Raw genomic sequence first — 12,439 nt, 5'->3', positions numbered from 1 at the left:
GCTGTTCCATGACTGTTCCACTGATATATGAAGAACCACTCATTGGATTTTGATGAAACTTGGCACATGGATGCTCTGAACTAATGCGCAGATTTGATTTGTTTTTGGTAAAAATCTATGAATATTAAATGCCTAATTTGCATGATAATTAAATGATTTTAAGCTGTTCCATGACTGTTCCACTGATATTTGAAGAACCACTCATTGGATTTTGATGAAACTTGGCACATGGATGCTCTGATCTAATGCACAGATTTCATTAGTTTTGGGTAAAAATCTGTTTATATTAATTACCTAATTTGCATAATGATTAATCAATTTTCGGCTTTTCCACTGATATCTCAAGTACTAATCATAACATTTCAATAAAACTTGGTACATAGATGTCATATGAGACTGCACAGATAATTTTTAGGGTAATATCAGTACATATTAATTACCTAATTTGCATAATTAATTAATTTTCAGCTATTGATATTTCAAGTAGTAATGAACACATTTCAATGAAACATGGTACATAGTTACTTGAGGACTGTGCAGAGACCTAATTAGTTTTTGGAGAAATATTTGTGCATATTAATCACCTTATTAGCATAATTAGTTAATTTTCAGCCCTTCACCTGATATCTCAAGTACTAATCATCACATTTCAATGAGACTTGCGACATAGATCTTCTAGGACTATGCAGAGACTTGATTAATTTTAGGATAAATTATTGTGCATATTAACTACTAATTTGCTTAATTAGTTAATTTGTCCTAAGAACCACTCATTGAATTTTAATGAAACTTTTAAAGAGTGCTCATCACATTTCAATGAACCTACATGTGTAGGACTATACACCATATTAGTTTTGGTAAATATTCCTGCTTCTTAATCACCTAATTAACATAATTAATTAATATTGATATCTCAAGTATTGATCATCACATTTGAATAAAACTTGGTACATAAATGCTCTAGGACAATAGACAGCCTGATTAATTTTGGGTTAAAATCTGTTCATATTAATTCTCTTAATTAGCACAATAATTAATAATTTGTTGGTTCTAATCACATTTCAATGAAACTTGGTACATAGATATTACATTACGCAGATCTTATTACTTTTACATTGCGCAGACCTTATTAGTTTTACACTTAAATGTGTTCATATTAGTTACCTTATTTGCATAATTAGTTTTCTGCATTTCCATCAATATCTCAAGTTCAAGTAATTTTGAATTAATTTTTAATGTGTCTCCAATACTCTCAGCACACGGGAGTTCTTTCTAAGCTTTCTTTGATTATGTAAATAAAACTGCAAATACAATTTTAGATGGTTTGTACAAATCCAATCAACTCATTCTGTATCTGTCTATAGTATGTAATAAAGTACCTACAAAATAGAAATACCAAACTCACTAACAGGGAAAATCACCTTGTATTTGATTATTTATTCAGAGTGTACACCTGAAATAGGATCTGATGGATTACCAGTCATTACTGAAATAGGTGAAGAATCTGATTCAGATGATGAATCTTGCAGTGGGAGAAGAAGAAATGATTGTCTTAGAGGAAGTGGCAGTCAGAGTCAAGAAGGCATTCTCACAGACAAAGATGTAAGATTTTTAAATGTTGTTTTGCAATACAAAACATATATATTTTTAATTGAAATGAAATGAAGTTCTAGTCTTATAAATTAGTGTTAAATTATGTGATAACAAATATGTACTATTGCACAATTTCCCTAAATTTTGTCTGCATAACGTACTCAACTAGTGACAACACACTGTGAATGATTGTTACTGTGGTCATGTGAAAACAATAACCACTGATAAATGATTGAAGTAAATTCTTGTCATAATTCCTCTCTCTAATACAAATAAAAAGAATATATAAATTAGGTAGGGAGACAATGATCTATGTAGCTTTACAAGGTAGGTAGGCAATGATCTATGTAGGTTTGGAAGGTAGGTAGGCAATGATCTATGTAGGTTTATAAGGTAGGTAGGCAATGATCTATGTAGGTTTATAAGGTAGGTAGGCAATGATCTATGTAGGTTTATAAGGTAGGTAGGCAATGATCTATGTAGGTTTATAAGGTAGGTAGGCAATGATCTATGTAGGTTTATAAGGTAGGTAGGCAATGATCTATGTAGGTTTATAAGGTAGGTAGGCAATGATCTATGTAGGATTATAAGGTAGGTAGGCAATGATCTATGTAGGTTTATAAGGTAGGTAGGCAATGATCTATGTAGGTTTATAAGGTAGGTAGGCAATGATCTATGTAGGTTTATAAGGTAGGTAGGCAATGATCTATGTAGGTTTATAAGGTAGGTAGGCAATGATCTATGTAGGTTTATAAGGTAGGTAGGCAATGATCTATGTAGGTTTATAAGGTAGGTAGGCAATGATCTATGTAGGTTTATAAGGTAGGTAGGCAATGATCTATGTAGGATTATAAGGTAGGTAGGCAATGATCTATGTAGGTTTGGAAGGTAGGTAGGCACTGATCTATGTAGGTTTATAAGGTAGGTAGGCAATGATCTATGTAGGTTTATAAGGTAGGTAGGCAATGATCTATGTAGGTTTATAAGGTAGGTAGGCAATGATCTATGTAGGTTTATAAGGTAGGTAGGCAATGATCTATGTAGGTTTATAAGGTAGGTAGGCAATGATCTATGTAGGTTTATAAGGTAGGTAGGCAATGATCTATGTAGGTTTATAAGGTAGGTAGGCAATGATCTATGTAGGTTTATAAGGTAGGTAGGCAATGATCTATGTAGGTTTATAAGGTAGGTAGGCAATGATCTATGTAGGTTTGGAAGGTAGGTAGGCAATGATCTATGTAGGTTTATAAGGTAGGTAGGCAATGATCTATGTAGGTTTGGAAAGTAGGTAGGCAATGATCTATGTAGGTTTATAAGGTAGGTAGGCAATGATCTATGTAGGATTATAAGGTAGGTAGGCAATGATCTATGTAGGTTTATAAGGTAGGTAGGCAATGATCTATGTAGGTTTATAAGGTAGGTAGGCAATGATCTATGTAGGTTTATAAGGTAGGTAGGCAATGATCTATGTAGGATTATAAGGTAGGTAGGCAATGATCTATGTAGGATTATAAGGTAGGTAGGCAATGATCTATGTAGGTTTATAAGGTAGGTAGGCAATGATCTATGTAGGTTTATAAGGTAGGTAGGCAATGATCTATGTAGGATTATAAGGTAGGTAGGCAATGATCTATGTAGGTTTATAAGGTAGGTAGGCAATGATCTATGTAGGATTATAAGGTAGGTAGGCAATGATCTATGTAGGTTTATAAGGTAGGTAGGCAATGATCTATGTAGGTTTATAAGGTAGGTAGGCAATGATCTATGTAGGTTTATAAGGTAGGTAGGCAATGATCTATGTAGGTTTATAAGGTAGGTAGGCAATGATCTATGTAGCTTTACAAGGTAGGTAGGCAATGATCTATGTAGGTTTATAAGGTAGGTAGGCAATGATCTATGTAGGTTTATAAGGTAGGTAGGCAATGATCTATGTAGGTTTATAAGGTAGGTAGGCAATGATCTATGTAGGTTTGGAAGGTAGGTAGGCAATGATCTATGTAGCTTTACAAGGTAGGTAGGCAATGATCTATGTAGGTTTATAAGGTAGGTAGGCAATGATCTATGTAGGTTTATAAGGTAGGTAGGCAATGATCTATGTAGGTTTATAAGGTAGGTAGGCAATGATCTATGTAGGTTTATAAGGTAGGTAGGCAATGATCTATGTAGCTTTACAAGGTAGGTAGGCAATGATCTATGTAGGTTTATAAGGTAGGTAGGCAATGATCTATGTAGGTTTATAAGGTAGGTAGGCAATGATCTATGTAGGTTTGGAAGGTAGGTAGGCAATGATCTATGTAGGTTTATAAGGTAGGTAGGCAATGATCTATGTAGGTTTGGAAGGTAGGTAGGCAATGATCTATGTAGCTTTACAAGGTAGGTAGGCAGTGATCTATGTAGGTTTATAAGGTAGGTAGGCAATGATCTATGTAGGTTTATAAGGTAGGTAGGCAATGATCTATGTAGGTTTATAAGGTAGGTAGGCAATGATCTATGTAGGTTTGGAAGGTAGGTAGGCAATGATCTATGTAGGTTTGGAAGGTAGGTAGGCAATGATCTATGTAGGTTTATAAGGTAGGTAGGCAATGATCTATGTAGGTTTGGAAGGTAGGTAGGCAATGATCTATGTAGGTTTGGAAGGTAGGTAGGCAATGATCTATGTAGGTTTATAAGGTAGGTAGGCAATGATCTATGTAGGTTTGGAAGGTAGGTAGGCAATGATCTATGTAGGTTTATAAGGTAGGTAGGCAATGATCTATGTTGGTTTATAAGGTAGGTAGGCAATGATCTATGTAGGTTTGGAAGGTAGGTAGGCAATGATCTATGTAGGTTTATAAGGTAGGTAGGCAATGATCTATGTAGGTTTGGAAGGTAGGTAGGCAATGATCTATGTAGGTTTATAAGGTAGGTAGGCAATGATCTATGTTGGTTTATAAGGTAGGTAGGCAATGATCTATGTAGGTTTGGAAAGTAGGTAGGCAATGATCTATGTAGGTTTGGAAGGTAGGTAGGCAATGATCTATGTAGGTTTATAAGGTAGGTAGGCAATGATCTATGTAGGTTTGGAAGGTAGGTAGGCAATGATCTATGTAGGATTATAAGGTAGGTAGGCACTGATCTATGTAGGTTTATAAGGTAGGTAGGCAATGATCTATGTAGGTTTATAAGGTGGGTAGGCACTGATCTATGTAGGTTTATAAGGTAGGTAGGCAATGATCTATGGTAACTGGTAGCATGTTGTATGTAAGTAAGCTGGTAGGTAGGTGATGAGTATGTGTAAGCACATAGATAGCTTGGTTGATTGTTTCTATGTAAACTGTGAGCTAGGTGTGTATGTAGCTAAAGAAAACATAATCAGGTAGCAAGTAAATAATTGTATGCAGATACAATGCTAAGGTATACATAGAAAGATAGTAGGTAAACGTAGACAGTAAATGTCTGCTATGTATCCTAGATACAAGTCAGCAAGAAATGATGTTTTGGATTAGTAGTCAGGCTGCCAGTCAGGTACATAACTACCGTATTTATCCGGCTAAGAGCCCATGCTCGGACAAACGCCCACCCCCCACTTTTGATAAAATAAAGGAGTTGAGGTCATATCCTAGCAAACGCCTAGGATAACAAAATTTGAAAAATAAATGTCAATTGCGTATAACGAGGAGTGAATGCGAAATAGCTGTGACATGAATACTAGAGCAGCGCGTTCACAACTGTTTACGTAGTTAGCGTCGCCGACAATAAAACCAATGTTGCAACATTGTAGCAACCCGTACCTGGGAGAGTGGTTTAAAGCTTGTCGTTTTGGCTTTATAAAATATTTGCGAATCCATAACTGGGGGCAGCAATTTTGCAATGTCACGCCGAAGACTGCCAACTTTATTACCATCTTTCACCACAGCTATTGCATTTCATGGAAATTATTCTTCTGTCGTTGGAAAAAAAAATCTTCCTATTTCAAGCCCACCGCGATATCCATATAACTTGCTGAATGGTAACTTTCACCATGATTGATGAACGAACGCCTAGTCTGATAAGAAAGCGATGTTGAATTAACTCTCTGACGAAACACTAGTAGTGATGTCATTCTTAGCCAATCGGTAAAGCGGATGCTTAAAGGTCAAAGATGATTGCCTGACGGTAGACAAAAGCATTGTGCGAGTCGTTTGCCGCGACCCTATTTTTCTTGTCTCTTTATTCTGATTATACGTGATTATACGTGACAGTGAAATACGTGGATTAAATGTGCTAAGTCCAAATTGTGTGGGACGACATGGACAAACTTCAAGACAAAGCTATAGGATTTTAGTTCGATCGAGACAGTGGCGCCGACTTGGAATTTCAGGGTTTTGACTTTTACGAAGATAGCAATGAACATACAAATAGAGGTCTTAGAAGTTTTTTTTCTAACAACTATGAACTATGGGCGGCGTGTTTGTCGACGGGATATTCTAATTCAAATGAATCTTCACTGTCGATTTTTATTATTTCTGCTTTTAATTTTTGTCACATTCTAAGCAATAAATTATTTCTTGTTACACTTCTAATGCTGCATATTGTTCATTTATTGTTGTTGCATGTTTTTATTTGCCGTTTTTCTCCCTGTCGCAGTTCGATCTGCGTGTTGCCAATTTTCACGATTTTTCGTTTTTTTTGCCGGGGATATCCGGACAAACGCCCACCCCTTCTTTTTGGCGATTTTCCATGTTCAGGACCCTGGGCTTATACCCGGATAAATACGGTATATAAGTAACTAGTAAACATGCAGGCAAGCAGTTGAGAAGCTTGTAATTAGAATTAATGGCACTTGTATAGGCAGATAAGTAGGGAGGTAGGTAACTTGAATATGTTTAATAACATGTTAAATAGACCGATATATGTATATTTATGTACTCAGGATTATGATACTGATGTGCTGATGTCAGCTGGGGAGAATGAGGAAGATGATCAGGTGAGAATGGGATTATACTCTGAACCTTTAATATATGTGCTCATGAAATTTTACCCAGTGTACTTTATTTCATTCCTTATATCTTACAGATTATCATGGAACAGGTTTGAAATTTCTATTTTAGCTCACCCTTTCGTTGATTAACTTGTATTGACATTTGTGATATATTTCCTGGTAGGACTTGTTGGATGATTGTGTGCATAATTTTGGATAAGTTTTGCATCTGTTCATAATTCAAATTTCAGGTACATGTGCTTACTGGTGGTCCAAAACATATCAAGTGTGATGAAGATAGTGACTTTCTTGCTGCTTTTGACCAGATGATGGCAGAAAACTTACAGGTAATTTACCATTCATGCTGTTTTTCTTTCATTGAAGCAATAAATTGGTTGATCTCTGTGCAAAAATAAATTGTATTTGTAAATATCATTCATTCATTCATTCTTTCAAATTTAATCTTGACCATGATGCATGTCTGAATTGTAAATTAAATTTTGCAATGGAAACCATAAAAAAATAATGGTTACATAGTGTGAGTGATTGGAAAAGGAATTCATTCTTCATTATTACAATACAGAAGTTGGTCATTAATAAATTCGTATCCACTTTTACACCAAACTGTAAAAAAAGGCTTACAGTTGCCTTGATGCCCTACCAATTTGTCTTGATGCCTATTGAATAATACAGATAGTCTTGTATGCAATGGCAAAACTAATCATATTTGTCAACTAGGTCTCTCACCTCTAAAGTTTGAGCCATATGCAAGTTGGCTACATGTTATGTTATGATTTTATCTGTTCTCTTATCAGCATCGCAATAATGAACTTATCAAAGTCCCTCAGTTGGATGTATCTGTGCCTGTTAACTTGAAAACTAAGTTGAAAGTTGGTGATCCACTTAAAAGGGAAGAAGTAGAGAAAATGCATGTGGACTTTGTGATGATTACTCGTAAAGGAAACAAGCAACAGTTGAGAACTGTTCAAGTTCCTGCTAACTCTCACTTTGTGTCATCTGTCAAGACCAGAGAAGAGGTATGTACATCTTGTAATAATCTTCCACAAGTAGATTCAGTGAGTAAATAAAACAACATTTAAAAGGCAAAGATTTCTGAGTCGTCATCAATCGGTAGACATTTGCAGAAATACTAGTAGGAGCTTAGGAAAAGAAGCCTACTTTCAATACTAGAACATTTGTCATTTGCAACTTTTGTTAGTTCCCGTTCAGGCTTTGCCTGAAAGGGGAGTACTAGTTTTACTTTCTTTCTCATTTTCAAGTTGCTGCAAGTTATCTCTCACATTTTCTCAGAGACTCTGCGGCATATGTCAATTAAACTTGGCAGGTTGATGAACAAATCTGTGTTATATATGCACGTAATTTTTTTTTCCAGATCTGAAAATTCGAAGAGGGTCTTTTTCGAGATTTTTATCCAAAATTACCTCTCTCTACTACACTGACAGAGCAACTGAGCATGCTCATAATAATTGATTCTTTTAAAAAAGATTCAGATTCATGAATTCCTGATATCTGATTCACAAGTTTTACCAAATGTATTCGATCGGTAGTGTATACTTTTCAGACCTCAGAACCAATTTCTCAGAACCCAATTTCAAAATAGCTTCCTTATCATCGGAAGTCATCTTTTAGGTTATTATTTATATGACCACACCCTATCCAAAAAATATGCAAATTAGCTAAATTCAGTTATTTCCTTTGATCTCAGCAACCATTGATCCGATTTTGTTCATATTTGGTAGGATTGCACTTTGGATATACTTCTGACAGTAATGACCACCCCTCCAGAAAATATGCAAATTAGATCAATGCAGTTATTTGCTATCTCTACCACCACCATGTCGATTTTATTCATATTTGGTATGATTACACCTTGGCACGAGTTTATTTATTTAACACTTTATTTAAAGAGGGTAGGCCAATATACAATAAAGTAATTTTCATTGGGCCCTCTGTAGGGACAAAAAACACAAAATAGTTGATGTGCTTTTGGCAATAATGACCACACCCTCCCAAAAATATGCAAATTAGATCAATGCAGTTTTTTGCTCTTATCCCAGCAACCATTGAGCCAATTTAGTTCATGTGTGGTAGGATCACACCTTGAAATGAGTAGATGTGCTTTTGGCAGTAATGACCACACCCTCCCAAAAATATGCAAATTAGATCAACGCAGTTATTTCCTCTTATCCCAGGAACCATTGGGCCAATTTTGTTCATACTTTGTAGGATTACACCTTGACACGAGTAGATGTGCTTCTGACAGTAATGGCCACACCCTTCAAAAAATATGCAAATTAGATCAATGCAGTTATTTGCTATCTCTACCACCACCATGTCGATTTTATTCACATTTGGTATGATTACACCTTGGCACAGGTAGATGTGCTTCTGACAGTAATGACCACACCCTCCCAAAAATATGCAAATTAGATCAATGCAGTTATTTGCTTCTATCTCCACCACCATGGTGTCGATTTTATTCATATTTAGTATGATTACACCTTGACATGAGTAGATGTGCTTTTGGCAATATTGACCACACCCTCCCAAAAATATGCAAATTAAAACAATGCAGTTATTTGATCTTTGATTTGTCCCAGGTCCTGGTAATATACTAAGACCTTAATTAACAAAGAAGTCATGTACATCTAGGGGCACTCAGATTTATGAATGCAGTTTCTTGAGCAAGTATACATGTATGACAAATAGTTTTGTTGCACTTAGTAGATTCTGAACATGGGTCAGTGGAAGTTTTTAGCTGTCAGTACAAAACTAGATTATGGGAATATGTACCCACATAGAGTACATATTCATTCACCTGTTTGCAGATGTTTCTTGTACTACTTTATAATCAAATAACGGGGACTGTGACATTCATGTCTTGTTATGAATTGTTATGTCATCATGATGCCAAGTACTGTTATCTTGAACATTCTATCTAAAGTTAGTGTGTGTGAAAGTTTAACTTAATTGAGTTTTATATAAAAACCAATAAAATCACTGTAAAATTTTTATTAGAAGCTGTAGCATCTATTAAAATCGTATAATGCAAGAAAGGGGACACAGCTTTAATTCGAGATTTTACACATCTTTAGAAATTGTTCAAAAAGAATGGTTGCAGCTTATATCAGTAATGTAGTTTCTAATTCAGATTTTAAGGTCTTACTGCTTTGAAATTTCAGGCAGAAATGGCTGAAAAACAGAGAATGAAACGTTTAACTCTGAATATTAATGAAAGACAAGAAGAAGAAGACTATCAAGGTAAAAGATAATTTAGTTTTTTTTATAGTGTATATTTTTGTAGTTTGTAACAGAACATTTAAAATTTTAAGACAATGATCTTGTCATAATCCATAATAGTACTATGGAAAAATATTTTACAGAAATGATAGCTGCAATGCAGAGACCAACTGCTGTTAATACAACTAGAGAAAGGAAATCCAAGTTCCAACATCCGAAAGGTGCTCCAGATGCAGATCTTATATTCAAGTCAGGAGGAAGGTGCTGTATCTGTATTTATCTGTGTTTGTTTTACTTGCTCACTATCATGTAATCCTGTTAGCCAATAATGATCAGAAAACTTACTTTGTGTACTTTTCAATAGTTTACATTGTCCAGTTTCGCTGAAGCTGACTATCCTTGGCTGCCAACAAATGTGCATAATCATGTTAGGAGAAGCTGTACGTAATTATATTTTGAAAAGCTGTATTTGACCTCAGTTGAATTGACTGATTTTCAAGTGCCAAGGAGCTAGATTCACCAATCAACTTCTAAAAACAATTTAAATCAATTTTCAATTTAAACCGATTGATGTTGTTGTCTTATGTCACGGCTTTTCAATAGAAACACACAACATCACATGACTTTGTGTTCCATTTACACATCAAAGCATGTCCCACTGTGTTTGATTACATCAACAGTAAATACTGGTTTATAGTAGGAACCTTGACTGGCGAAGATGCGGCTATATAATGCTGCAGTATTTGTATGAAATGAAAAAAAAAACAAGCAAAACAATACAATCAACATAGCTCTTCACAGTTTAACATTATGTTTTGTTTCAGAAGATGGTAAATTCAATGCATATCAAAACACTTGTGAACCAAGTGTGATAGCCAGTACCTCAAGAACCTTATTACTGTTTGGGAAACATGAGATGTGTCACACTCTGTACCTATTAAAGAGAAGGTTCCGGATTTCCCTAAGTGGAGAGTCAAAAGGACGTGGATGATCCCAGTACGTTATAGACCATCATACAAATTTGGAAAGAAGCTATGGCTTGGTATATTATCAGTTTTGTCATCAATTGTAATTCTTGGTGACTCTACCAAACTAAGAATTAATTTAATATCTGTGATGTTAATTTTCTTGTGTTGGATCAATACTAGGGACATTGTTATTCAGTGTAACACTGAGTTTTTCACAGCTACTTGATTATATTCACATCTACAATATGTCTTAAGCTGCCTTATTGCAATTGTATATTCTTATAACTCTCTGTTTAACAACAATCTTCTAAACCACAGAAAGCAAAGTGTTGAGGATTGAAAAAAATTTTAGTAGCTAAATACAGGAATTAATTTTGATTCTGTAAATTTCAGCATATTAAATCACCACTGATGGTGTTTAATAACGTATATGATACATCAGCTATGTAAGTTTATTGGTTTAGTGCTACACTGGAATTTCGTTCACATGCAGTTAATTTTGTGTCATACCTGAACCTGTTACTTCCTGACCCTGTCTTTGCAAGTATGCAATCTCTGTAATGGCATGTGCAGTCAGTGGATGTAAATGAGACTTGAAACCTGAAACCAATACAAGAATAACTGTATTAAAAGTAAACAAACATGTTTCGCTTTCAAAATGAGCAGATAAAAGATGATGTAATAAGTACAACTTTTTTTTCATTGGATTAATGGTGATGGCTTGCTGGCTGGCAGGCAAGCTGGTGGGATTGCATGTTGGCTGGTTGTAGTTCTGAAAAACATGTGTGGGCAAATAACAACAGTATGTGTATTCAATAGTCGTATGCGTCAATCCATTATGCATCTCATTTCTTAGTCAAAATATTTTATCTTTTCTTAGGTCACTTGTTTTTTTGTTTTTTTATCAGGGTTCTCCCCAGAACATCATAGAGTAGGGAGCTCCCTACTCAATAATTTAGGATAGCAAAAGAGCTTACTTTTTGATTAATATGTTCTATTGTCAGGTGTTTTGTTATTTTCATGTATTGTATATTGATTATACATGTACCTTCTGAGCGGCACATATTTTAAATGCTTTGACACATACTGGAAAATGCTGCAACACATACTGGAAAATGCTGCAACACATACTGGAAAATGCTGCAACACATACTGGAAAATGCTGCATCTCTTTCACACTTTAATAGTCACAGTATTATTCATTACACAGTGTTCTTTACAATTTCAATTTATAGAATAATCACCACCGATAAAATTATGAATTCTTGGTTTTTTAAAGGAAGTGTATTCATCAGTGTGAGGATTAAAAAAAAGTCCAGTACAACAAGGATATGAAATAATCCTACATTAATGTTACAATACTTTGAATGTAATATTGCTAAATGACAAGTGACAAGCATATTTTCATCTGCATTGTAAGTACAGTTAAATTGGAATGAAGCACTGAGGTTGAATTTTTACACCGAAAGTTGTTTCTTACTGATTGTATGGCTATTTATTTTTAATGATTTTATCAGTTTATTCAGTCTTTTTACAAGATCTGACAAATAAATACCATTACCAGCCAATGCTTGTAGAATGTTTGTATCATTTCCCTCTTTCCATGATGATAATCCTTGTGTATCTTGACATTATTAGTCCTTAATCGAACACCTCTATCTTGGACATCCTTGGATCT

At 34.9% G+C, this 12,439-nt stretch overlaps 1 protein-coding gene across 2 annotated transcripts in view; it reads left to right on the top strand.

The window, feature by feature from the left end:
• Positions 1-12,330, top strand: part of LOC100368739 (regulator of nonsense transcripts 2-like) — a 41,911-nt gene extending 29,581 nt beyond the window's left edge. The window contains exons 30-36 of one of the 2 annotated variants that reach the window (XM_085496766.1): positions 1,445-1,602; positions 6,485-6,538; positions 6,784-6,879; positions 7,348-7,569; positions 9,736-9,814; positions 9,937-10,054; positions 10,621-12,330. In XM_085496766.1, the coding sequence (XP_085352892.1) occupies positions 1,445-1,602; positions 6,485-6,538; positions 6,784-6,879; positions 7,348-7,569; positions 9,736-9,814; positions 9,937-10,054; positions 10,621-10,627 (734 nt within the window). In that variant the 3' untranslated portion in view covers positions 10,628-12,330. Of the gene's footprint in view, positions 1-1,444; positions 1,603-6,484; positions 6,539-6,783; positions 6,880-7,347; positions 7,570-9,735; positions 9,815-9,936; positions 10,055-10,617 lie in introns of both variants that reach the window. The other variant, XM_085496765.1, reaches the window with a different exon arrangement.
• Positions 12,331-12,439: the final 109 nt, after the last annotated feature.

This window comes from Saccoglossus kowalevskii, chromosome 3, assembly GCF_978046115.1.
Source record: "Saccoglossus kowalevskii chromosome 3, keSacKowa6.1, whole genome shotgun sequence".
In the NCBI taxonomy this organism is placed as follows: domain Eukaryota; kingdom Metazoa; phylum Hemichordata; class Enteropneusta; family Harrimaniidae; genus Saccoglossus; species Saccoglossus kowalevskii.
Note: the sequence above shows the minus strand (reverse complement) of the source record. Positions and strands in the feature narration are given on the sequence as shown.